The sequence below is a fragment of the Nesoenas mayeri genome (assembly GCF_963082525.1).
Source record: "Nesoenas mayeri genome assembly, chromosome: 13".
Classification (NCBI taxonomy): Eukaryota; Metazoa; Chordata; class Aves; order Columbiformes; family Columbidae; genus Nesoenas; species Nesoenas mayeri.
The window spans coordinates 19,300,140-19,327,778 of record NC_137550.1 but is presented as its reverse complement, the minus strand read 5'-3'; the positions used below and the strand labels follow the sequence as shown (position 1 = coordinate 19,327,778).

The 27,639-nt window shown below is 43.9% G+C and overlaps 1 protein-coding gene across 2 annotated transcripts; it reads left to right on the top strand.

The window, feature by feature from the left end:
• Positions 1-697: 697 nt before the first annotated feature.
• ATP7A (ATPase copper transporting alpha) lies at positions 698-26,499 on the top strand. 2 transcript variants are annotated; one of them, XM_080352685.1, is made up of 23 exons: positions 698-808; positions 6,420-6,556; positions 8,732-9,209; positions 9,991-10,704; positions 11,566-11,769; positions 12,757-12,920; positions 13,390-13,551; positions 14,095-14,171; positions 14,327-14,552; positions 14,855-15,088; positions 15,378-15,469; positions 15,880-16,007; positions 16,184-16,338; positions 16,645-16,779; positions 17,557-17,751; positions 17,955-18,137; positions 18,454-18,667; positions 19,319-19,465; positions 19,896-20,038; positions 20,384-20,587; positions 21,180-21,297; positions 21,767-21,869; positions 22,680-26,499. In XM_080352685.1, the coding sequence occupies exons 2-23, from the start codon at positions 6,449-6,451 to the stop codon at positions 22,954-22,956; spliced, it is 4,461 nt and encodes a 1,486-aa protein (XP_080208811.1). In that variant the 5' UTR covers positions 698-808; positions 6,420-6,448; the 3' UTR covers positions 22,957-26,499. The 2 variants fall into 2 exon arrangements, with proteins under 2 accessions (XP_080208811.1, XP_080208810.1); XM_080352684.1 differs by having other exon boundaries at positions 11,563-11,769.
• The last annotated feature ends 1,140 nt before the right edge of the window (positions 26,500-27,639 follow it).

The window sequence follows — 27,639 nt, the reverse complement described above, 5'->3', positions numbered from 1 at the left end:
GCGGTGCTGTGCAGGGCGCTTGCACTGCACCCCTCGCCCAGCCCGCTGCAAGGTACACCGGGAATCTTGTGTCCAGCTGTGGCCCCTCAGTTCCAGCAGGACAGGGAACTGCTGCAGAGAGTCCAGCGCAGCCACCAAGATGCTGCAGGGAGTGGAGCATCTCCCGTGTGAGGAAAGGCTGAGGGAGCTGGGGCTCTGGAGCTGGACAAGAGGACACTGAGGGGGGACTCATTCCTGGGGATCAATATGGAAAGGGGCAGTGTCAGGAGGATGGAGCCAGGCTCTGCTGGTGACAACCAGTGACAGGACAAGGAGTAATGGGTACAAACTGGAACACAGGAGGTTCCACTTAAATATGAGAAGAAACTTGTTGGGGTGAGGGTGGCAGAGCCTGGCCCAGGCTGCCCAGGGGGCTGTGGAGTCTCCTTCTGTGCAGACATTCCAACCCGCCTGGACACCTTCCTGTGTAACCTCATCTGGGTGTTCCTGCTCCATGGGGGGATTGCACTGGATGAGCTTTCCAGGTCCCTTCAACCCCTGACGCTCTGGGACTCCGTGTCCGGGCCGCGGTGCCCGTTGCGCAGCGGCACGGAGCCTGTCAGGGCTCCAGGCAGCGCTCCCGCCGCCACGGCCTCAACCGCGCCTGCGCCGCCGCGTCACGTGAGCGGGAGGGAGGAGCTGGGCGCGCCGCGGTCACGTGAGGCGCAGCCAGCGGGGCGGGGCCGCCCGGCGGGGCGGTCGCACGGAGCCGAGCACCAGGCGGGACCCCCGCCCGGGCGCTGCCAGGTCTGCGTGGCCGGAGCCTCCGGTGAGTGTGGCCCTGCGCTGCTGCGCCGCGGTCCTGCTGCTTGTCCCCTCCCTGCCCGCGGCGTTCCCCTCTTCCCCAGCCTCGGTTCCTGCGGGGCTGTCCCGTCTCCCTCTGCCCGTTGTCACGGCGGCGGGGCCGCTGGCTGCGGAGAGCGGCTTTGCCCGGCGCTTCCCGCGGGAAGGCGGTGCGGAGCTCCGCTACGTGTCCCCTCGGCGCGGGGGGGCCGGTCCCGCCGCCGCTGCCCGAGCGCCCCGCGGCCCCGAACAGGCGCTGCCGCCCGGCCGCGGGTCTCTCCGCTTGGGAGGGGCGAGGGGTGCGAACGGCACCGGGGGGGGGGGGGGGCTCGTCCCGGGGGGCTCCGGGGGTGCGAGCAGCGCGGGGTACGGGGCTGACGCGGCGTTTCGATCAGACCGACTTAGCGCGGGCTCTGGATCGAAAACACGGCTCCGAAAATCCCAAACGGTATTTCCTGCTCCACCGCTTTTTGGGCCGGTTTTCCTTCCCTTTTTCCCAGTGCCGGGCGAGCGCTGATGCTGCAGCCGCATCGGCGCTCGTGTGGTTTCCTTGGGATGCAGCCAACGCCGGAAGGTTGAGTGGTATCAAACGGGAGCTCAACAGAACCGTAATAGGCTGTTCTTATCAGGGGCAACCACACCTGGGATCTCCCGGTACACAGTGAGTGTGCGCCCTCTCATGCACTTGCAAAAGTAGCTTTTCTGCTCTTGAAAGACTTGAATTTGAATGCACAGGCCACGGAGCCTCTTCTGCAAGGTCCTTTTTTCAGATCTGAGCTGCCTCTGAAACATCTTACTTAGTGTTTTGCCTTGTGATGGCAGCACTCTGTGCACAAGTGCATTTTTTCGTATGTTTTGGCTAAAAGGGTAGTGTAAACATTCTGGAAAAGGGCAAATAGTTGTGGTGCTTCAGGGTAAAACCTCATTAAAATGGGCAAGAGCAGACCCAGCTTCACTATTGCTTCTCTATCCATGCTCTAGAAATTGCACGTAATTATTGAGAGTGTAAAGCTCCTTAAAATCTTTTATACAGTCACTGAAGATTGTAGTTCGGCACTTAAATACTTGTAGAATTGTATTTGTGGATGCAAATAGACCAAGAAATAGGGTTTTTTCTGTTTGTTAATGTGAAAGCTGGTGCACACTGGCTGAGAGCAAACGCAGTTTGATTAGAAATCAGTAATAATAGTTAATTTTGTTGTAGAGAAAAGGCTTCCAAGCTGGCAAAGTGGGAAAGTAAAAGCTAGTGTGACGTGCTATTTGCTGGTTTATTCTTTATATTTTAACTCATAATGCATTCACCATTGTTCTGCCTTGTATTTTGAGACTAAGCTCAAGAATGCGGAGGCCCAGTTGGCCTCAGTGCGCCCACATAACAAAGGTTTGTAAATCATTTTCTGTTCCTGATATCTGCTACAATTCTTCCAGGGGAACACTCATGTTCTCCAAAAATCTGATTTGAAGAGATAGTGGAAGAACATAAACAAGTAAAAAGATGTATTAAGAATTTGTCTCGAGTGTCTTAAAACTCGTTAGAAGTGGGATGTTTGTAATGTGTGCTTTTTTATATAGAAATAAAGTACCTCAGAGCAATTTCACAGTCTGCTGACCAAGCCAGACTTGTTAAAGTCTTGAGCAACATGAATTACAACCTGTTCAGAGTGTCACGTAGCTGTGGCAGATATTCCATAGATGTGCAGTTTCTCTGACGATTAAGCGCCGTATATCTAGTCATATTTTCCAGTGTATCTGTTTGCTGATCAATGTAATAAAACCTTGTTATTTTGTGTTGGCCCAGATCTCCTGTAACCCATTTTCCAGCACTTCTGTTAGCGCCAGGATGAGATGTTACAGCTTTTTCCTTTCCTGCTGTCTTTCGCTCTTTTTCATAGCTCTTTGAAGACTTCTAGGGACAGGTCCCTTTTTCCATTTAACGTAATTAGCGATTTATCTTTCTGCTGCTATCAATAAATCAAGCTATAAAGCAGGACTCAGCCATTCAGAGGCTGTGGTTTAAATGTGACATTCTGGTTCTGGTGTTTGTGTTTCTGGTGTTTGACCCCTCTCAGTTTCAGCAGCTATAAATTCAAGACACTTATAGACGTATATTTATAGCCTTTGTGAAAACTGAAGTTGTACACTTGGCCAGAAACGTTGTGTTCTTCCTCAGGTACGTGTCCTGACCCTGACCAGGCACAAAGCACATTGATGCACATTGTGTTGTTACACTGTGCTGTCTGGGTTAGCTCACATATTAGAAGCGCTAAAGTGTATTTGGTGAGGTCAGAATCTGGGTTTTTATCAGTGCTAACTTAATTTGCATTGCTTTTTTTTTTTGTTAATTTGAGGTGGTGAACAACTTCACTTTGACTTCAGCAAATCTGATTTTCCTTCAGATATTTTGCTTACGAAGGCCCCCATTAGCAAACCAGAAAAAATATTTTAGAGAGATGGATCTTGGGTTTCTCAGTCACTTTGTGCCTAATCACTGCTTAATTTTCCTTTCTATAGGAAGAAATTGCCGTTGGAACTAGAAACTATTTCTGTGTCTGTTGCATAATTTGCTTCATAGAAACACTGGCTGACTTTCTTTAAGGAAAGTGAATGTTTGGATTTTATCTTGTGTTAAGCCTAAAATCATACTTGGAAAATATACACTTGGACTTATGTCTCTTGGCAAATATCATTTTGGTTTTAATTATCTTTTATTCCGTCGCTGGGCGTTGCTCCTCCGCACGTACCCTCCCATGCTTGGTTTGGCTCTATTGCGGAGCCAGGTTATTTCTAGGGCTCTGCTGCTCCATCGATGGCGTTGATGCACAAACAAGGAAATACCGCTGCCTTGTGTGCTGCAAAACATGGGCAAAAGGGCTGGAAGAGAACAGAAAATCGGAGTTTCTGAAGGTATGAAGCAGGAAACAGCACAGCTTTTTCCCGTTCTGTTCAAAGCCATGTCTCTTTGTAAGATGAAGCCACTCTAGATGATATTCCACAGCCGCAGTACTTGAACTGAAGCCTTTTGATTAAAGGGCAGGGAGGGACACTCCCATTTGTTCACATTGTCAAGTCTTAAAACTCGTTACTAATTGATGATGAAGGTCTTTATAGATGGAGCAATGCATTGGTTAAGAGTAAACCCACTATTCTTCTCTAACACATTGATGTCTCACTTAAAATAATGTCTGTGATGACTTTGAATTACAAGTTATTTATTAGTAGTCATTTGCCTTGCAGTCAGTGGTAATAACTGAGATCTATAGCATCAGCTTATAAAATATACGTTGTCACTTGAAAGCTTTTTAGATGTTACACAAGTGTCAGATTTGAGTGTTTCAGCTGCATCCCACCAGAGCCATAACCGTCCCCTGCACAGCCCGCTTCTCTTTTGTGCTAATGCATATATATATGCGTTATTTTCTATGCGTTATTTTCTATGCATTATTTTCTATGCGTTATTTTCTATAGATTTTTTTTAATGGGGGAGAAAACAAATGTATATGGAAGGCAAGGAAGTGGGGTGTTCAAGTTCAAGGCATCACTGTGGTACACACGGGTTGCTACACGGCCCCATGGAGATCTTTCAACTTCCACATCCATTTCCTGGTCAACTTGGTAAAATATTAACACATATAAAGAGGCCTGGGATTATATTGTCAATATTTGTACACCTCTTGTGTGTATCTAGTCGTAATTTATTGGTGTGACAAGTGTTTTTCGGGCTGCTTAGTCATGAGCCTTTCTTAATGTTTTCAGAGGGAGGAAATTCTGACAACATACTTAAGTTTCAGGCGAAGTATTTCTACCAGTATTGCTTAGAAATATTGCCTGTTTTCTGAGCCTTCCTTATGGAAGAGCTGAGGTAACCGGTAAGGATTGTATTTCAATACGATGAGATGAAAGCACATATTTTCCTGGGTAGCTTTATAGTGGTTTTAAAACCATATTGTACCTCTGAGTGTGCAGGTGAGCCTGGGAAAGGACCTGCCGTGTGAAGTTTGCTTAAAATATATTCTTCTGATCCCTCATTGTGGTGTGTGGCGCTTCTGTATTTGCGTCATGGGTGAATATTTACCTATAAATACTTGTGCCTGTGTTTCTAACAACTCGGATCTTGTAAGAACAGGTGAGAAGTGAGATCTGCAGTAACTCTGGCGGTGGAAAAAGTCCCTGTGTTGTTGCACATGGTGTTCAAAGTCCTCAGGACTACGAGGTTCCCTCCGCGCCTTGCTGAATGTTGCGCTCATTAGCCGTGCTTATTGTTAATGTGTGCTAATTCTTCATTTGTCCGGTCATTTACTGTGTAGCTCTCAAACAGAACTCTTACTGCCTATCAGAATACAAAGCTTCATGCCGCAGTTTAGATGAATTACCCAATCATTTAAGGATTTTAGGAAAATAAATCTTTAAAATCAGCTTCTCGTGCTATCTTTCATGTTGACATAGTTACACTTCCATTTTTGACCTAGACATTAGAGTAGAATTCACCCATGGGTTAGTGGCTGATGGAAAATTGCAACGTGTTCCTGCTTCTTCATACAAAAGGGAAAATATATATTGAATCTACTGGAAACTTCACTAATTCAGATGTTTCTACTGTCGTCTCATTGATTGAGCTTCAGTATTTAGTTTTGTGCGTCAGTGGGGTGACCGTGTTTCTGTGATGAAGCCGCCTTGTGTCCTTACGCAGTTTCTCGCATCTCAAAGCAAAACCAGAAGCTTTCAGTCCATCTGTAGCAGGGAACAGGTCTGAAAAGCCGCCAAGGAGCAAGAAATTAATGTTATTAAACATTATTCATACTTAATGTAATGTAATTTTCCCAGATAAGTCTACAGGGTAAAAAGCAATGAGTTAAGCACATGCTTAACTTCAGCTGTTCAGCTCATCACCAACATTTGCTGTTGCTTCCCCTGCAGCCAGATATTAAGCAGTTGACTGATCATTCTCCTGGTCATGAGCCTCCCTGCGTTGGAAAAATAACGCAGATTGTCAAAAGATTTAAAAAATAATCTAGAAATGGCTTCTTTTGCACTCTTTCCCCTCTGTTACTCAACAGCTTCTGCATTGGACAAAAGAAGCCCTTTGTATTAGCTATTATTTCTATAAGTTAATTTCATTTACATCCAGTTGATTATATTTTTTGTTTCTGGGCTTATTTTTGTAAGCAATAATAATAATAATCCTCAGAGGAGCAGAAATTAGACTTTTCCCACTGAGGTGTAGAAAAAGCTTGATTCGCTTCTTGGGGCTAATTTCAATATCACTTGTTTTAGCTAGGATAGGAACGTAGATGAGATAGAAGTGTGGAAAAGCATGAACAACACGTGTGGCTTCCCCGCCGGCCTCTCTTGTCGTAGCGTTCAACGAGCTGGGGTCTCTCTCACTTGCTTCTCCCTGTGGTTTCATCTCACACACAGTGGAGGTTTCAAAATTCATAGGTATAAACACCTGAAGTTCTCCTTCCCGTTCAGCTTTGTTGAGGCTTTGACGTCTTCTAGAGTTACAAACAGCCAAGTACATCACCTGCTCAACCCCTGGCTTGATTTCAGTCTCTGTGAAATGATTGAAGAACAAACGTCTTGTTGTTTTTGGCCGACAGCAATGAGAAGACTTGAGTAGGATTTCGCAATGGAGGCGCAATCCATCGCGATCGGCGTGGAGGGGATGACGTGCGGTTCCTGCGTTCAGACCATCGAAGAGCACGTGGGGAAGATGAGCGGCGTCCATCGCGTTAACGTAAGTAACGCTGTCGCTGTTCCTTACACGCTATCGCTGTTTCTTATATGAGAAACCGTGATAAAGTATGCGCCAAGAGAGGAAAATGTGCAGAATATATATTGTGTATATTCTGTACGTTCCAGAGGATGCTGATGTTAGAAGTGCCTTGGTGCCTTTCTAGTACAAGAGAAAAACTAGTGCGTGCTTTACTGCAGTGGGAGCCAAGTCGTTACCTGTTACTCTTAAGTAATTTTCTGCTTTACAATTAATTCACTATTGTGAAGTAACGAGAGGAAAAAAAGGTAAGAACAGTACATTTTTAAATAAGATAAAGCACAAGCCCTAGAACTTACGCTGGTATAAGAAGCAAGATGTGCTTGTCCCTCTTACTGAATACATGTCAGGATTTGCTCACGAGGCTTTTTCTTTGCACAGAGATCACCTGCACAGGTTAAAAGTGTTTGTGCGCTTGAGGTGTCGTGTTAATCATGTGGTCATTGACTCGCCATGGAAAATGAAGCTGTGGTGTTGTGGTTTGTGAAATAAGATTAGTGGGCAATCCAGGTGACAAAGGAAAGTGTTGCTGGGACTTTGAAGCGCTACAAGTTTCCTTTTCCTTTTGCTGTCAGTGAGGAAATGAAAGAGCAGCAGAACCATAGGCTTGATTTTACCTTTTTGTTGTTGTGGGGTTTTTTCACAACTCAGAGGAAATATCAATATATTTTTAACTATTTTTCTATCATGGGCAAAATATTGGGCTGTAGAGTATTTGAGGGTGAGCTGATTATTCCTGCACAATACATCATTTTACAGTAGTTTTCACAATGGAAACAGTTTTAAAGCTGGGAGTTTCCTATGAGTTTTTTGACCCAATCTGTGCTAGAAAGAATATTCCTGACAATAGCAGCAACACAATATTCCAGAGTTTAATTACTTACTTACAGAGATAAATGCTTTGTCCCAAAGCTGAATACTATATCTAAAACTACTCTTGACAAGAAAATGTATTATAAAAACTTAGTCTGAGTAGAATAGGACTATAAGAAACTTTGAAAAGGTCATATTTCATAGTTACTCTCATTGCAGCATCAGAACTTCAATTTACCCAGATATTTGTCTCAGAAAAATCTGTTTGAGAATAGTTAAGCAGAGTTTTGTTTAGTGATTATGAATTAGTTCAGCAAGAGAGATGAATGTTAGATGACTAATACAGGCAAACACAGCTGCTTTTAGGTTATTTTGCCTCCAACTGCAATGAAACCAATAAATGTCCATGTTGCTAATTCTGCTGAGGCCCATAATTGGGACAAAAATGAAGAAAGGTGGCTCTTAAAGTGATTTAACTGGTCTAATTTAATCATGACTCTGGTCTTTTGGTTGTACCTTTGCCCAGAGGAAAGATGGAATGGAATGATTATGCGCTGGGTCTCTGGCAGGCATCAGCTTTCCCTTTTGGAAACTGCGGTAATTGTGTTTGATATATCGTCAGTTGGGAGCAAATTAAATTGAGGGTATTTGTACCATCTGACGTGGAAGGTTAGTACCAAATTAGGATGTCTCTGCATCACCCAAATGTACAGGGAGAGGAAAACAGTTTCTTTAATATTTGTCATCTATCAGATTTCAAACCCGAATCCTGTTCTGTGAAATCTGATGCACTTTGTTGCTCATTGGAAGTTAACAGCCTGTGCTTAAGTTGCCTAGAAATACTGAACATTGCTACTGATATCCATGGGTTTTCTCAGAGTGTTTTCTTCTACCTTGCAGCCTCAGGGTAATTACTGCTGACTGCAGAACTGTACCTGTAATGAGGGTTTTTCCTGCGGGCTGGTTTGCTGTTGAATTGGATTGGGTTGGTCACCGTCAGGCAGGAGAGTTTGGCTCGGGACGTTTCATTAGGTGCGTTGATGCTGATCTAGGTAAAAGTGGCCAGACAGACTTGTAAAGGATTCTGAAACCGGTGGGGGCGAATCAATCTGTTCTTGCTAGTTGTGTTGTGACATGGATGAGAAGTTACTTTATGGTGGCTGTTGGTGTGGCTTTACTCTTCAAGGTGAGTAGCAATGGATAAAATTATACTGGACAAGTGTTATGAATATATGCAAATAAAAGCTATTTCTAGTCTCATCTCATCTCTCTAGTTCTCAGCTCTTAGTATCACAGTTTGCTCATTTATTTCTTTTCCTTCGCAAGGTATCTCTGGAGGATGAGAACGCCGTCATCATTTATGACTCAAAAGTGCAGAGTCCGGCAGCGCTGCGGGAAGCGATACACGACATGGGATTCGAGGCTACATTACCTGATTCAAACCCACAACCTGTTTTACTCGACACTGTTTTTCTTACAATTCCTCCTCAGTCCGCTCTGACATCTAAACAGATTTGCAGCGCGCTGCTGAAGAACAAAGGCGTAGTGGATGTTAAAATGTCCTCGGATCAAAAAACCGCGGTGGTGACTTTCGTTTCTTCCATTACAAACGGCCAGCAGATTACACACATGGTCCCGGGGGTAGATGTAGGTGTCTTGGCGCCCGGAGCGGGTGAGGGTCCCGGCTGGGGCCCGGCGGGCAGCGCCGCGCTGCGCCTGCGCGTGGAGGGCATGAGCTGCCACTCCTGCACCAGCACCATCGAGGGCAAGGTCGGCAAACTGCAAGGGGTCCAGCGCGTTAAAGGTAAAACCTTGGCCTGCTTTTACAGAAATTGAAGCTGACCCTGCTGTTGTGGAGATTTCTCTCACTTTTCAATAACTTTCTAATACCAGATGTCTTTTTTCTTATTGTTTTAATATTCATTTATATTTTCTGTTCAGTTAAACATATATGTGATTGTATCTAAAAGGCAAGAGAGTTATCTTGATGAACACAGACATGACTGTTCATCGTTCTGAAGGGATAGTGTTTCCTTTACCATAACCAACTCATTCTCACAGATAACTTGCTTCACATCATTTTTTACTATTCAGTATCACACACATTTCAGAAACTGCAAGTTCATAAGTTGTTACAAAGCGACTTTGCCTCACTGATGGTCTAGTTGCAGAGAAAAATGCATTTTACGTACTTTTTCTTAATGTCATTTCAAATAACGGAGTGAAACCAAGAACAGGTATGAAGTTATCTGTGTGAATAGCTGTGGCGTAATTATATTGCCACAGACCCCGATTAAAGGATAAATTTATTAAGCAATAGTAGTGCTATTTGTATAAGTATTGGGGAAGGAACAAAAAATTGAGGAAAAGAGGAGCTGAAAATTGTAGTACTGGACAAAAAATGGTTGAAGATCTAAATTGTTTGATATTTATGAGACCAATTAAATTTCCTTTCCATTGCACTTACATTTCTGGGTATTTAAAGCATTCTTGGGAAGCTTTTACAAGGTCTGTTGCTCTTAGGTCAACGTGCTTGTTGTTCTTAGGGCAATAATGCACACTTGTTTTTACTGCTTAATTTTCAGTGTCCCTGGACAATCAGGAAGCTGCCGTTGTCTACCAACCTCATCTCATCACAGCTGAAGAAATAAAGCATCAAATCGAAGCTGCGGGTTTCACAGCATCTTTGAAGAAGCAGCCTCGACCCCTGAGGCTCGGTGCCATTGACCTGGAGCGGCTCCGCAACGCTCCGCTCAAAGAAAACTCCAGCGGGAGCGACACGCAGACAGTTGTCTTCAGGGTCGATGGCATGCACTGCACGTCGTGCGTCCTCAATATTCAGAGCACTCTATCAGCAATCCCGTCGGTAACAAGTGTAGTTGTTTCATTAGAGAAGAAATCTGCTGTTATAAGCTATAACCCAAACTTAATTGGCGTAGATGGGCTGAGGAAAGCCATAGAGGCGGTGTCTCCGGGGACGTTCAGGGTCAGCCTTCCTGAGGAGGGCGAGCACGTGGCGCTTTTCCCCGCGCTGGCGTCTCCGCTGAAGTTGTGTCCCCCGGTTTCGAGGGACGCCGGCCAGCCGCTCACTCAGGTCGTTGTGATCGATATCGAGGGAATGACGTGCAAGTCGTGTGTGCAGTCCATTGAGGGAGTCCTGTCCCAAAAGGCAGGGGTGAAGTCTGTTCGCGTCTCTCTCGCAAATCGTAATGGGACTGTAGAATACGACCCTCTGCAAACATCCCCGGAAGACTTGCGCTCCTCAATAGAGGATATGGGATTTGATGCATCTGTATCAGGTAATGACATATTCGACTTTTAAGTTTAAAAGGATTGTGCAGTTCTGCTTGGGATTTGGTGCCACCTGTTATGAAATTTAGCAGTTGGCGTATACTTTGCTTTCCGAGAGAAGCTTTATATCTTCACTGTCAGTGAGATAACTGAATATACATGCACTTCCTTTAGTACATTGCATTAATTAAGCATTATTGAGATCTGGAAATACAAATAGGTCAAATACTGATGTTGGAATGGTGCTCCAGTATAACGTCCCCCTTCCCTCTGCCTTCCACCAGCTCTGTGAAAGCTCCATGTCTTGATTCAATGAAGAGGAATTTTGAGAAATAGCGTATGTGGGCTATTTTACGGCAATAGCTGAAGGAGTGGTTGGGTGCTCCCATTTAATTCCTTTCATGCTACTCCTACTGTAGCATCTCCTGGATCGCTGTAAGAAGCGGTTGTCTGTAGTTTGAGAGCCCTTCCCTAAGGTTGAAAACACTGGCTTCACTTACAAAACGTGCACTTGCTTACAAATTTAGCTTTGTGTCCCAGATTAAGTAAATAAAATTGTGCATAAAACTTAAGGTTGCAATGCAGGGGTTTAGCTTACAACCTACAGAAGAGGACAGATGATGTGCAACGGAACAGGTGAATACAATAAGGGAAAGTAAAAGGGAAAACAGTGGCGAATCAGCAAGTTAATCAGTGGCCCAACCCTTTGTGTTGTTAACAGGCGGATGGGTGAATCTGACAAGCGTGTACAATGACCCTTCTTGGTCTCAGTTTGCAGCAGCGTGTGTTTGTGGCTGATGCAGTACCGGCTCGTGCCCCGTTGCGGTGGCTTTTCCTAATGTCACGGACTGCAATTTCCTTTTCAGCAGAGGCAGAGCTGCCTGTGGCCGTAGCTCAGCCCTCGCCCCCGGCGCGGCTGGAATCGCAGCAATCCGAACCTCCCTCCAAAGCGTCGCCAGCCCACCTCGCTGCACAGGAGACCAAGGCCATCTCCAAGTGCTACGTCCAAGTCACGGGAATGACGTGTGCTTCGTGTGTAGCCAACATTGAGAGAAATTTGAGGAGGGAAGATGGTAAGAGAGATGTCAGTGTGATCTGGTACATTTCTGAATGCCTCTCTTGGAGAATCCGTCTAGCTGTTGTAGGGTGTTTTTAATGGGTGGGTTGTCAAGAGAAGCACCATTGCTGGTGGGTTTCACAGGTGGGAACAGTCTGCTCGCCCTTGGTTTGTAGGATGCGAACAGCGTCGCTGTTGCTGCTCCAGCCTTCAGCAGCAGGATTGGAGTGCTCCAGAGACAGCACAGCGCTCAAATGTGGATCCTCCTGCAAGTAAAAAGCATCTTTTGTACTGTAGGGGTGTGCCCAGGTCTGCAACTTAAAGGCAGAAGTGTACGTGGCTATGTTAGGAAGGGAACTCCTAGACACAGACAGTATTAACATGGATTAAAGAGCCATGAGTTAATTTTAGCTGCTATGTCAGTGTTCTGGCGAGGTGTTGATTATATTTGCAGGAGCAAATAGTTGTGATGTAATGAAGAGTTGTTAATGTAGACTGTGTTTAATTGTTGTAAAGAAGATGGATGTATTCCAAGTTAACCTGGAGTTTATTTTTTTCATCCTAGGAAGTGTGTTAATAGAAATCCTTTTCCCTGAATGTACAGTACGATTGCACGTTGTTGGATCAACCATTTCTCCTACTGTTCTCTCTTGAATAAAAGCCTTTTAGAAATGCTAAATGCAGATCAGAAAAATATGCAGAGCTGTATTGTAGAAGAACTTAATTAAAAGTAGATAATTTTTTATATAACATAGGTTGAATGTTTGTAATTAGACTTAAAAATATGCAGCTCATGTGGAATAATACTTTCACCTGTCACACCTAGGCTGGGATGGTTCTGTTGCATTGTTGATGTGTTTTCCAAAAATGATGTTTTTCTTTATATGTACCTATGATGTGGCAGCTTTCTCAATTTCAGTAAACCGCTGTAGTGCCATCATGTTACCGTAAACGCGGTGCTTTTCTTCAACGTGATCTGCAACTCACACGTTGTATTTTCTAGGAATCCATTCGATACTTGTTGCCTTGATGGCGGGGAAGGCAGAGGTGAGGTACAACCCCGCCGTCATCCACCCCTCGGCTATTGCGGAGCTCATACGGGAGCTGGGCTTTGGAGCTACTGTGATGGAAAACTATGGTGAAGGAGATGGAATTCTGGAGCTTGTTGTAAGCTAGTAATTAAAACCAACTACCCCTGTCTTTGTTACTTTTATCTATTGGATGTACCTTTGTAAGCATCTGCTTCTTAAAGTGTTAATTGTACGGCAGAGCTTAATTTACACAAAATAAAGTCCAGGACTACATCAAGTGTGTCATAAACCCCATCTTGTCCTCGCTGCACTGAAGTCAGAGAATATTCCTGTGTTTTTTTGATTACTCTGCCCATTGCAGGGATTTCCAGGTCTGAGCATGAAAAGCCAGCAGAGCTTTAGCAGAGCTTAACGACCTTGTCTTTGCTTAATAACCTTGTCTCTGCTGCGCGTCATCCTTAACGAGAGCGCCCCATCTCGCTGCCTCAAACCCCAGCATTACGCAATCAGTAATTCAGGACAGTCATAAGCACTTTTCCTACTTAAGATGCATTTACTGAGTAACCTGTGATTTTTGCTAACAGGAAGCAACCTTTATTTTACAGGTGAGAGGAATGACCTGTGCTTCTTGTGTACACAAAATAGAATCGACCCTCATGAAGACTAACGGGGTTTTGTACTGCTCGGTAGCTCTTGCGACCAACAAAGCACACATTAAATATGACCCCGAGATTATAGGTCCCCGAGATGTTATACAAGTGATCAAGGTGAGTTTCACGAAGGCACCAAGTCTCATGAAATGTCCAGTGTCCTTTGACAAGTTGCACCCCCCAGAAACAGAGAGAATACTATTAAAGGGAAAAAAATCTCTCTCTTTTCTTCCATCCGCGCTGTTCTTAGTGCAGGTTTCTGTGGATAATGCGTGTGTTCTGGCTCAAGAGCAATGCTCTGTTATGACTTTGCCTAAGTTTTTACACAAAATACTAGGAAAGCCAGGCTGTGGTAGAGTTGAAGATACCACCTATGTATTTTGCCTTCAGTTTCCCTACTACTCTGCTTCAGGAATGACCCTTTTGGAAAGCCACACTTTAGAATAGCATTTCAATGTTCTAGAAAGGTTGATTTACACATCAGATTGCTTTTCTTTGCAAGGTAACAATATTAACAGTTGTATCAGAAATGTGAATAAAGTAAATCAAACATGAGGCTGGCACCATCAGTAATCTGGCAATAACTTTTAAAGGCACTTTGTGTTCATATAAAATTGACTGATCTCTTTTTTTATTGTTGTACCTTTTTTTTCCCCTCAGGATTTAGGTTTCACTACTTCGTTAGTCAAAAAAGACAGATCTGCTAGTCATCTGGATCACAGACAGGAAATCCGGCAGTAAGTGTTCCTGACCATATCTAGATTGCATAAACAGCTTTGATTATTTTTTTAATCACCAGTAAATTTATGGTAATTTTTTATCGCTAGCTAAAATGTCATCCAGCACTTGACTCCAAAACAATCATTTTTCTTCTTTCTTTTTTTAATCTGAGGTGGAAAAGGTCTTTTGTGGTGAGTCTCGTTTTCTGTATTCCCGTCATGGGGCTGATGATTTACATGATGGTTATGGACAGCCGGCTTTCGGATGCTCACGCGCATCACAACGTGAGCGCGGAGGAGCTGGAGGCCCTTCACGCCTCCATGGCCCTGGAATACCAGCTCCTGCCCGGACTGTCGGTGATGAATTTCCTGTCGTTCTTACTCTGCGTCCCCGTGCAGGTGAGTGGGGATGTCACAGCTCCTACTTGGTTGGGCTTGAACACTCAAAATAGCAGGCGATGAAGAAATTTGACAAGTGAACGTAATGCTGATGCAAAATGCTCTTGAGGTTGTTATGGCCAAAATAAGTGGTACCACGGCTGAGATGGTGGAGAACACAGCCCTCGGCTAGAGCCGGATTGTGTGCGGAATGGGATGGAGAAGGCAAATAACACAAATGGGTGTCTCCCTTTCTTGCGGAAACGCTCCTGCTGTGTGTTACAAATGCGGGTGTAAAATACAACTTGATGCTCTTATCGCAGATATTTGGAGGCTGGCACTTCTACATCCAGGCCTATAAAGCACTGAAGCACAAGACTGCAAACATGGACGTGCTCATAGTTCTGGCAACTTCCATCTCGTTCGTCTACTCGTTTGTTATTCTTCTGGTTGCAATGGCTGAGAAAGCAAAAGTCAACCCTGTCACTTTTTTTGACACGCCTCCTATGCTCTTCGTCTTCATCTCTTTGGGCCGGTGGCTGGAGCACGTTGCAAAGGTGAGGAAAATGGAAGCCCGTGATATCCACGAGCTTCAAGACACTAAGAATCGTTTCAGAATGTTGCATAGCTTTAAAAAAATCCCGTGAAAATGCTTGGTTAGGTTCTTTTTAACCTTTGTTGTAAAATCACCTTCAGTAACTAGTAAAAATATGGAATGACTTGGTATAAGTCTGTTTGCAGCAAGTGTTTTCTTAATAGGGTAAATCGCAACGTATGCCGTTGTCATTTACCCAGCGACTGTTTTGCAATAGCATAGTCAGAAAAATATGAAAATTATTATTCTAGGGTAAAACATCAGAAGCACTGGCAAGACTAATTTCATTACAAGCTACTGAAGCTACTATTGTTACCTTGGGCCCTGATAACGTTCTTTTAAGGTATCTTGCTTTGTCATTTGCTTTTTATGTTGTTCCTTTTTTGTTGTTAATATGCTTAATTTACAGACAAATGTTACCGTTCTATATAACTATGAAGCAAATAACTTCAGATTTGCTGGCAGATTTGCCAGATGTAAGTGTTAAAATGTAGAAAAATTAACACCGCTCTAATTTGGTTTATTAGAATCTTGTTAGTTTTTGCAAGAAAATGAGTGGATTTTCCCCACTGGAAAGTAAATACAATTACGATAAAATACGTGTAGCACTCCTTAAAACGGCCTTTCTTCTGACAATTTTTGTATACGATAATGATGTCAAGCAATGGGATTATGCTTTGTCTATAGTGACAACTCCTTTTGCGCGGGTAATTGAATTAACGGTATCTTTGTTAAAACACCACATCGTTCTAGTGAAGAGCAAGTTGACGTGGAACTGGTTCAACGAGGTGACATTGTCAAAGTGGTCCCAGGAGGCAAATTCCCAGTGGATGGTCGTGTTATCGAAGGGCACTCTATGGTAGATGAGTCTCTTATCACCGGTAAGCAGTTGCTTTTCGCAGATGTAAAAATGTTTCTCTTTTCTTTTAAACTAATCTGAAGAAGGAAAAACAAAGCTGATGTTCTCCTCATTCTTCTAATTGCATGTTAGGACTTGGTAGCTATGGTAATATTGCTGGAAAATATACCTGAGTGTCTGCTGTTGACCTTTCCTTAGGTGAAGCGATGCCTGTGACTAAAAAGCCTGGCAATACAGTTATTGCGGGTTCTATTAATCAGAATGGGTCACTGCTGATCTCAGCAACCCACGTTGGAGCCGATACAACTCTTTCCCAGATCGTTAAACTCGTGGAGGAGGCTCAGACCTCAAAGGTAGAGTATTATCAAATGAAGCCTTTGGCTTTAGTATCACTGGTTAGTCCTCAGCACGCCAAGTCATTCGAAGAGTGATTACAGTTAAGTTTGAATTGCAGTTGCATAGTGAAGTATCTTGCTGAATAAGGACCGTGATGTGGTCTGTTGCTCCAAGTCTCATTGTCTTATTAAGTAAATAAGTAATTACAAAGTGCAGTGTGCCAGATGTGCGGCAAACAGCAGCTGTGGTTATACCTATGTCTAAAGGCACAGAAGAGGGTAAGCGTCGCGTTGCTGGTGCTGACGTGTGTTTCTCCCTCCCAGGCTCCCATCCAGCAATTTGCAGACAAACTCAGTGGCTACTTCGTTCCGTGCATTGTGGCTGTCTCTGTGCTCACCCTTTTGGCCTGGATTATAATTGGATTCGTGGATTTTGAAATAGTAGAAAAATACTTTCTGGTAAGTAAGTCTCCTTCAACACTTGAAATATTTAAATAGTTAGCTCTTAGACTGCAGTGGTTCCCTTTCTGAATTATCCTTGCAGGAAGTTGCTGACTATAGATATTATATTGTTTTATATTTTTCATATTAGATGTATTTTTATAGTACATCACTCCTACGTTTATACTTAAAGAGAATCTGCAGTAATTAATCAACTCTTTAAAGTTAGTATTAAAAAAAAAAAGTTAAAAAGAAGTAAATACTAAACATCAAAATTTCCCAATTTCAGTCCCTTCTCTGGGAAAATAAGCCCCTTGTGTTGCGAGCTCCAATTCTAGTACATTAGTGTAACTGTGTGAATTAACCTTCGAAATCAGTGGAATTCAATATTAATTACGGATGCCAGAGGAGGATCAGGATCCAAACTTGTACCTTAGTGTTGCTTAGATCACGGGTTTCTTGCTTCGTGGCCATTTCTCATTAGAATTAGTTTCCAGGAAAGCAATCTTCATATCCTCTTTCTTTGTTATTGTATATATTGTTGATAGAGTAGCTTTTTTTCACATTACAGCGGAGTTATCATACCTTAATTAGGAAAATGTCCTATAAATAAAACAGATCATGGATATATGCAGCACAGAACAGAACTTAGTCATTAATCTTAGCCTTTGCATAATGTACTTTTTATACTTTGTGTATTTGCAGAGGTTTTTAACACCAAAGGCACTGTGTAGTTGAACGTGTTGTTTCTATAGTTCGATTTCTTCTATGACTAAAGCAAACCTCTGTCGCTAGGGTTACAATAAGAGCATTTCCACGGCCGAGGTGATAATCCGCTTTGCCTTCCAAGCCTCCATCACGGTGCTGTGCATCGCCTGCCCCTGCTCGCTGGGACTGGCCACCCCCACGGCCGTGATGGTGGGGACCGGCGTGGGCGCCCAGAACGGCATCCTCATCAAAGGGGGAGAGCCGCTGGAGATGGCGCATAAGGTGAGGAGCGTTTGGTTGTTGTTAAAGAACTTCAAAGGCGGCCGTGGGTGGTGTTTTGCCCATTGCCACCCAAGCAGATCATCCCGTGTGCATCTGTACGTGTTATCGAGTTGATGTATAATCTTTACGTGTCATAAAACCACCCAAGGAAGCTGTACATTAAAGCTTTGGTCGCTGATTGAAGCCTCCCTGTTTTGCTGCAGGTCAAGGTGGTTGTGTTTGACAAAACAGGTACTATCACTCATGGGACGCCAGAAGTGACGCAGGTGAAGTTTCTAGTGGAGGGTAACCAGCTGCCACACAAGAGAATGCTGGCGATCGTGGGGACTGCGGAGAGTAATAGCGAGCATCCTCTTGGAGTAGCAATAACAAAATACTGCAAAAAGGTACGTTATTTATGGAGGAAAAGAGTAGATTATGTTATCGGTGAACTTTCTTGCCGTATTTAACACGTATGAATAGTCTTGTGTTGTTTAGAAAGTAATTGATGCGTTCAGTTGGGAAAGCTGAAAATTGTGGAGCCACATAAATCACTTAGTGCCGTAGTAGATACACTGGATACTCACACTTATGTTTTGATGATTGAATATTCCTCTCCTCCCATTAGAGCGAGTTCGACTGCACTTTATTTTGTGGGGTTTGTAAATGTGGCACGCTTTCATATATGGAAAAAAATTCTCAGTTTGGGTCTTTTTTCTTTAGGAGCTGGACTCGGAAACCCTTGGGACATGTACAGATTTTCAGGTGGTTCCAGGCTGCGGCATTAGTTGTAAAGTCACCAATATCGAAGCATTACTCTACAGGAAAAATAAATTGGTTGAAGAGAACAATATTAAAAATGTGACGCTTGTGAAAATTGAGGAAAACACAGACGAATCGGTGCAGCCTGCTTTGATTATTGATGCTGAACTACCAAGTAAGCTAGCTCTGGTTTATGGAATAAAATGGATGATTCATGCTTTTGTGTCTTTAGGATCCTTGAGAACGAGGTCGCTGTTTTCTGCCCTGGAGACCTGGGCTTGCATCAAGGCACATGTGAAACAGTTGGTCATTAGTTTATCTCGTGCTCCACCAGGACGTATTGATTAAATACAGTTTGAAGCTGCGTGTTGAATCTGGGACTGGCAAATCATACAGGAATTGTCTTTCAGCTCTCTTTTTAATTTGTTCATCCCAAGTGACCATTTGCTACCCAAAATCCTGTCTATTTCCACCACTGACTGATTTTTCAATCCCGAGCAGCTCATTGTTAGATCGTTCAATTATTTTTGGGCTCTTACACATAAGTTAGACGCTCTGAGAAAGGGTCTCGGTCCCTTACTGTCCTGTAACCTGTGATTCTTGACCTGCTGACATGGTAACTACCCATTTTGGAGGAAATGTCAGAGTTGTTGATGTCAAGAACACATGAAGATAGGTAGGGCAGAAAGTATTGAGAAAGACTTTGTTCGATTTGGATTCTCTGTAATGCTATTTTGGCGCATACTGGGAGAACGTGGGTAGGATTATGTAGAGGGAGGTGTCCTGGTTCTCCATATGATGGTAGGGTTGTATTTTCTTCCTTCAGCCACTATGACTTCTCAAAAATACTCAGTTCTCATTGGGAACCGGGAATGGATGAACAGAAACGGCCTCCTCGTTAAAAATGAAGTGGATCGAGCCATGACGGAGCACGAGCGGAGGGGCCGCACGGCCGTTCTGGCCGCTGTCGATGGTAAGTTCGGCGCTGTCTTTTCTATTCAGAGGTTGGTTTGTCAGCTATTTAAACAGAAAGTAACGAGTAGTCATGTCATAGCAGCTATACCTGAAGCAGAATAATGGCACAAAAAGAGGCTATTAGCTAGTTTTATAAGATTTTCATATGAGGGAGACCTCTTCCTGCCTTTTTAGTGGAGAGGAGAGTTGGACATAATGCAAAGACTTCAAAGAGAGCAAAGGGGAAGAAAGACGGAAGAAGGGATTTCTTTATTTGGTTGGACCATGCTTTGTATTGCCTAAAACACTGCTGCCCTGACACCCGTTCTTATTCTGCTTTTCATTGTTGATATTACTGTTTCTGGAAATGGTCCTACTGAATAAAAAATCTTTATTACAAAAAATAAAGATCTTTAATACAAACTCGCTCTTTCTTTCTGTTCTTTTAGGTGTGCTTTGTGGCTTGATAGCTATTGCTGATACTGTGAAACCAGAAGCTGAGCTGGCAGTCTACACTTTGAAGAGTATGGGATTGGAAGTTGTCCTCATGACTGGTGACAACAGCAAAACAGCAAGATCCATTGCCTCTCAGGTACACTGTTCCATTCATGCACAAGTTTGGGTTTGAAGCTTGTTACAACCCACATGCAGGAAGGATGTTGTCATGGTGATATCGCTTGTGACTGGCATTGAACTGGTCTGTAGTGAAACATGAAATGTAAACCAACTCAGAATAAGGGGGGAACTAAAGAATAGCGGTTTTGAATTGAAACAGCATCAACTTTGAATTCAGAACTGTTTTCATATCAGATGGGTTTGGTCTTTAGCTCATGAGTGATAGCATGGATTTGAACCTTCCTGGTCACATTATGAGAGGCAAGAGCCTTGATAGCTCATAGAAAAGCTGCAGGGGAGTTTTGTCCTCCTCTCTCTTTAGGTTGGCATCACCAAAGTGTTTGCAGAGGTTCTTCCCTCCCACAAAGTAGCCAAAGTGAAACAATTACAAGACGAAGGTAAACGGGTGGCCATGGTTGGAGATGGTATCAATGACTCCCCGGCTCTCGCGATGGCCAACGTGGGGATCGCTATTGGCACGGGCACTGATGTAGCCATTGAGGCGGCTGATGTGGTTCTAATTAAGGTAAGAAATAGGAGTACTTGGTTAAAATGATATGGTAAGAGGGGCTAGAAGGCCCAAGATGTCCTGAATGATTCAGGCCACTGCTGAGGTGTACAGCTGTCATAAACCAGGAGAACTGGAGCAGAGGTTGTCTTCATCGTGTTTGCTGAGGGTAGTGGGAATAATCCTATGGAGGAAACTTCCCCCTTTTCTGGGTACTACAAATTTGGGGGTAAAGTCTGAGAGTGGGCAAAGGAAGAAAAAGTGACCTGACCTTTGAGAAATGTGAATGATGTTTCAGTAGCACACCACAGTCCCTCTGAGGTTACAGTCACTTCTTCCCGCATATCAGCAACACCTGGGCAGAAATTGTGGTTGATGCCGAAGCTGTACTGTGTGGTACTGTGTACATTACTTGGGTTACAGTGACACCTGGAATGAGGTGGGTGCCGATTGTACAGGACCTATGCAGACAAACTGGAGCAGCCTGCAGAATAACAACTACGTGTGGTCTGTTACATCAGTGTATGGTAGTTAGCTTTCAAATAGGAGTATGATGACGCTGTGCTTTTTTTTCCTCTTTGATTTCTCTAATGAACACGTTACCTTGCAGGATGACCTGATGGATGTGGTAGCAAGTATAGATTTGTCGAGGAAAACTGTGAAAAGGATCCGGATCAACTTTGTCTTTGCTTTAATTTATAATCTCATTGGAGTTCCCATAGCTGCTGGTATGTGACTTTCTCTGCAGTCAAAGGGTTGTGCTTAGTGAGTAGAGGACTGCAGTGATTTACTGTTGCATGGAAGAGTATCCATTTTCTTTATTTCTGAGTGCTAGTAAGTGTAGAGTTCGCTGCCTGGGGACCTTGCAGTGGTATATCAAAATAACTTTAAGATAAAAGACTTAAGGAATGAGCCTGATCCTGTGAACAAGCAGTTTACCGCAATGTGGTCACTGTGTGCCTCCCTCTGAACTTCAGACTGCAAGTGGTGCATCCAGCTGTATTCACCTACAGCTTCTAGCTGAGGTAGAACACAGATATTTGTTATATATTTGTCATTTAACACTAAACTAAGATCCTATTTATTAACATATTGAAGTACCACTAAAATTAGGCAGTCCATGTGAAGTCATATGTGGTAATATATGTATAACGCTGTTGTAACTGCCATGAACTCACTGCTGTTTTCTTTTTCTAGGTGTCTTTCTGCCCGTTGGTTTGGTTTTGCAGCCCTGGATGGGATCTGCAGCAATGGCTGCCTCCTCTGTTTCTGTTGTGCTTTCTTCACTGCTGTTAAAGATGTGAGTGTGAACAGTGTTATCGTTTGTAATTTGGCTCTGAAGCCCAAGTGTTTTGCTTTGAGTGGCAGAAAATAAGCGTGGGACTATGACAGATTTCCAGGCTTCTTGAAGAACAGTTCGGGCAGGTCTGTGTTTAGCAGCAGCTGGTTTTGCTCTTGCTTGAGAAGAGGAATCAGTTGGTCCAAAGCGCTTCAGACAGTAGTGCTTAAAAAGTGTCATTTCTAATGTGAAGGGAAATGTACAAGTCAGAACTGCGTTCAGGATTGAAAAATTCCCTAGTGGCCTTTGTATTGGTGAGAAATCGTGTCGGGACATGGTGGCTTCTCAGACAACGCAGCTGTAAACCTCATGCTGATTTTTGCCGTAATTAAACGAGGTGGCCGTATTTGTCATTGCGTTCCTGTTCCTTCCTCCACGGTTAGGAGCAGCATAGCACTGTGGTGGGAATGGTACACACGGAGTTTCAGAAGAGGCGTGGAAGAGGTGGTAAATGATGGCTACAGTGGTCCACTCTCACCAGATACATTTTGCCAATACTTTGTGCAAATGCTCAGCACCACTGAAGCAGTTAAATACTGAGTGATGCTCGTCAGCTTTACCTGTTCTTCTGTGCCCTGAATAAAGCACTGAATCAGCGTCTGGCTGTATAGTAGCCTTGCAAAATCTGAAGCTTGCATCACTGCATCATCCATCAAATTATAAATGTCTCTGGCTCGTGTGTGACCGTAGCATGCAGGCTAGTTTCTTTCCATTTTTTAGTGTAGTTATTTCAATGTGAGATGTATTGTCATCCTTTCTGTTCTTCCTTAGGTACCAGAAACCAAGCTCTGAGAAGCTGGAGTTCCGAGCCCGTGGCCAAATGAGGCACAAGAGCCCGTCGGAAATCAGCGTCCACATTGGAATTGATGAGACTGGGACAGGCTCCCCTAAACTGAGCTTAATGGATCGGATCATCAATTACAGCAGAGCCTCTATAAATTCTCTCTTTTCAGACAAGCGCTCAGTGAACAGCGTAGTTCTTAATGAACCAGATAAGCATTCGCTTTTGGTGGGAGATTTTGGAGAAGACGATGACACCGCATTGTGAAAGACTCACCCCTTGCCTTGACAAAAGACAACCAAAACAGCTGTCTACGAGTCTGCGCGTGTACCTGTGCATTCTGGAGGTCTTCTCAGATGTATTTCCTATTTAATGTAGAAAGCTAGTTTTTGCAGCGACTATCCAGGGTCTTTTTCTTAAACTAGTCTTACCAAAACAATGGTGCAGGCTCCGTTAGCGCTCGCAAACAGGGCTGTGTTACCCTTCCAAGAAGCTTGCAGTATATTATATTTTTGGCAAAGTGTCAAAATAGTTAAGGAAACAAAGGAACCAGAGACTTGTTTCCCAGCATTGTAATAGGCTACTTTATGCATAGTCAGGCTTAGTACTGTGTTTAAAAAGTTATAAGTTACTGCATCTGCGAAATACTTCAAGTTTTGTGTGCGCAGATAGACGTGCCTTACTCCAAACCCACTGGGGCCCCTCTTGTTTCCGTAACCTGCCTTCTACCAGAAGTGGTTCCTCTCAAATGCCTTTTCTTTTTACAAACATCTGGTTGCAGCTTTTAGCACTCCCGGCATCAGATCATCTCGCTGTTTGTGGTCTGGATTCCCGCGAGGTTTGGGGTTTGCTCTGAGCCCATCCTCACGTTACCTCCGCACACCCGCGCTCTCCTGCTCCCGCCGCCGTCTGCCTGGAGGTTGGATGGGTTGGGAGGTTGGTTCATTCCCAACTCTCCTCAGCCAAAATCTCCTGCGCTGTCTGAACACGAGGTGAATGTGATGTGGCATTAGCCGGAATGTTCAGCGTCTCAGAAGGCAGCAATGCAGTTAGTGCTCGCTGCCCATGTCTCCTGGCACTCCTGAAATGAACCAGGGTAGTCTGGGCTGCTGTCGTGCAGACTGCCCTTAAAATCTTTGCAGTTCAGTCCTTACAGATATCTGACACCACCAAAGAATTGATTGTGTGTCAGATACTGCACTAACATCAGTTACTTGCAAAGACAAGTGGCTGTGTACCAGGAATGGTCCGAATCCGCTCTGTAGGTTGGTCCAAACCTCCTTTGCTTGGGATGTTCAGATCCAGGCTTTGTGGATTGAGCCAGTCTGTGTTACTGAACTGAAATATCAAAATGTGGGTTTAGATCATTAAGTCACTAGTAGTAGAACTATTCTCAGTGAGGAATGAAGGTGTTCATCATCCAGTAGCCACCTGTTTGTTACTTAATAAGCCTGCTTCTTTCAATCCTCTGCTGAGACAGCTATCTAAAGCAGTTAGTAGGTTCAATAATGCTGAGTTACATTATGAGATACAGTCCATGGTGTAAACGTGTAATTCCATTTTGTGCTGGTAGAGGAGAAGTATTCAGATTCGAGTTTGAAAAAGGCATCTGTGCAATGTTCTAGTTTCTTACTGGAAGTCAGATGTCAGTTCAGAGATCGTGTGTGTAAAAAGTCCTAAGTAAATGGCTTTTGCATTTTATTTGAGAACTACCAGAAAAATATCAGTGTATGAAAACAGAAGAGTTGTGCTGTGGAATGTGGTGTTAGTAAATCAGTGTATTTGTTATATTGCTGTGAGGAGAACAACGACGTTTGTTGCTGCCGCTGATTTAAGAAACAATATTTCTGTTGCAGGATTTAGGTTCTTAATATCTATACATGAATATGGGTTATTTTTTTAATTAGCTTATGGCTATATGTATATGTTGTAGTGTTGGGAAATGCTGAGACACGTTTCTGTAAAGTCATTCCGTAAGGTGTTGTTCTCAGTTTTCGGCAGCAAAGCTGTTTATTACAAAGAAGGTAGTTACCTAAAAACTGCTTGATCGTGTCATTATGATGAGTTTTTAGTGTTTCACAACCATGCAAACTGTGCCCAAAGACTTCAGTTTTCTTGTTTATCCACACTCGTTTTCGGTGGCGTTCTTGGCTGGGTTCTGCAGATGGAAGGGGACTATTCTGCCTGGTTTTGGCTGAGTTGTGCTGATGGGTGAGGACAGAAGGTGGATCCGCTCATGCGTTCACGTGGGGATTCCAGTGCTGCGAGCACTGCTCATGGTATATATGGCGTGTAAACCACAGACATCGCACTCTTACTGCAGGAAATACAGTGATTTAGGCTTAAATTCCTGGGTGGCAGATAAAGGAGCTTGAAGAATTTATTAAATTATTTCTGAATGTGTTTTTAGAGTATTTTGGCTTTGACCTTTAGTTGTCCGCAGGTTCCATGTTTGCAGTGGCTTTTATCCCCAACGCTTTCCCAACAGAGATGTTTTCTCTAGGCTTTTCCAGTTTTCTGTGAAACCCGACGTTGGATCCAGATAGAGCAAAATAAGACTATACTTTTCAAAATCAGGATACGGAGTGCAGTGCGGAGGTGATAATGGGGGAACGAGGAGCAGTGGGATGCTGGCCCAGGGGGAAGGGGGTTGCGGCTCATTGTGCGGCTGGGATCAGGCTCTGGAGAGGGGAAGGAGCTGAGCCCCAGACCAGCGTTAGCCCAGGAGCCAACGGGCGCGAGGTGGCTGTGATAAACCACGCCGGAATGGGCTGTGATAAACCACGCTGCAATTGAGGTGAAGGTGTTCAGTTCTAACAGCTGGCGGGTTCTGAGGCAGCTTCTCTTGGCGCTCATCTAGGTGGAAAGCAAATTGCTCTCGTTGCTGGAAGAGGCTTGTGTGAAGGTGCCAGGAAAAGCAGCCACCGGGGCCGGCTGACCCACAAAGGCCCTTTTACTCCAGTTTTACTCTTTGTAAAAATCTGTCTGTGCTTGTCTTTTGAACTTGAATTCAGCACATGGTGTGTTTGAGCAACGTGTGGCTGGTGGAGAGATTCAGAGTTCAGGACTTTGGAAGCAGATTTTCTGTGCAACGCGCCCCCCTCCAAAGGGGCCGCATTGACTTAGGGAATGTTTACCTTGTGCTTAAAATATTACATAAGGTGCTTTCTGTTGAAGAACCAAAAGATTTTTCAGTTTGAATGTACAGTGCAAGTGAAATAATGTGGGAGTGAAATGTTTTCCTAAATGTACATGTTTTAATATGTAAATATGTTACTCCTGTTGGAGACAGTTTGGATTCAGGAATTTAAAATATCACTTGGAAACACAGAGTTACAAACAACATTTTATTACTAGTTTGTCTGTTCTATTGTAACTATTCTGTAACTAGCTATTTATAAAACCTGTGCTCTATTTTAAAAAGTACATATGCTTGAGGCTTTAAAAATTGCTCTTTGAATCTTACCAATAAACTTTTAAAAGAGTAGACACTTGGCATTTTCTGTGAGAAGGAACGTGAAGTTGACAAAACACAATGGAAGCAAGTAAGTATTCTTATTTATTAAAAACTATGTTTATTTTTTTTGCTTAGAACTTCCAACAAAATGTTTTAAACTTCAGAGGGTTTTTTTAAATTCAATTTTGTTATGAAGAATGCAGAAATTAATGCTGTTGTGGAATGTTAATGTAGTGCTGTTGCATTTCTTTCTATCTAGAAACGCGTATCCTCGCACTCCCTGTTCTTTTAAGACTGTGCCTCCATCATTATAATGGCAGTTATAAGCTATATAATAAAAATGCAACATGCAAAGCCTGGTTTAAATCATGTTCTATGATCTTTAAATATTTCTTTCGCTGAGTTAACAGCTTGTGCTTCCAGCTGTGCACAATTCCCCGTTCCTTGCTCCGGGATGGAGGTTCCGAAAGCAACTTCGCCTCTCATATGTGCTTTATCACAGTATCACAATCTGTTTGGGACTGGAAGGGACCTCAAAAGCTCATCCAGTCCAATCCCCCTGCTGGAGCAGGAACACCCAGGTGAGGTTGCACAGGAAGGTGTCCAGGTGGGTTTTGAATGTCTCCAGAGAAGGAGACTCCACAACCCCCCTGGGCAGCCTGTTCCAGGCTCTGCCACCCTCACCATGAAGAAGTTTTTTCTCAAATTTAAGTGGAACCTCTTGTGTTCCAGTTTGAACCCATTACCCCTTGTCCTACCATTGGTTGCCACCGAGAAGAGCCTGGCTCCATCCTCGTGGCACTCACCCTTTATATATTTATAAACATAAATAAGGTCATCCCTCAGTCTCCTCTTCTCCAAGCTAAAGAGCCCCAGCTCCCTCAGCCTTTCCTCACACGGGAGATGCTCCACTCCCTTAATCATCTTTGTTGCCCTACGCTGGACTCTCTGCAGCAGTTCCCTGTCCTGCTGGAACTGAGGGGCCACAGCTGGACACAATATTCCAGGTGTGGTCTCCCCAGGGCAGAGCAGAGGGGCAGGAGAACCTCTCTGACCTACTGACCACCCCCTTCTAACCCACCCCAGGTACCATTGGCTTCCTGGCCACAAGGGCACAGTGCTGGCTCATGGTCATCCTGCTGTCCCCAGGACCCCCAGGTCCCTTTCCCCTACACTGCTCTCTAATATGTAATTTCCCAACCGATACTGGAACCTGGGGTTGTTCCTGCCCAGATTCAAGACTCTACACTTTCCCTTGTTAAATTTCATTAGGTTATTCCCTGCCCAACTCTCCAGCCTGTCCAGGTCTCTGATGGCAGCACAGCCTCTGGCGTGTCAGCCACTCCTCCCAGCTTGGTGTCATCAGCAAACTTGCTGATAGTGCACTCTATTCCCTCGTCTAAATCGTTAATGAATATATTGAATAATACTGGCCCCAGTACTGACCCCTGAGGCACTCCACTAGATACTGGCCTCCAACTAGACTCCGCACC

Bases quoted from the DNA above. Each gene is read 5' to 3' on its own strand.
- ATP7A (XM_080352684.1), top strand. From the start codon at position 6,449: ATGGAGGCGCAATCCATCGCGATCGGCGTGGAGGGGATGACGTGCGGT. The intron at 10,705-11,562 runs GTAATGACATAT...TTTCCTTTTCAG, and splicing joins ATTTGATGCATCTGTATCAG to CAGAGGCAGAGCTGCCTGTG. The intron at 18,668-19,318 runs GTAAGCTAGCTC...TTCTTCCTTCAG, and splicing joins TATTGATGCTGAACTACCAA to CCACTATGACTTCTCAAAAA.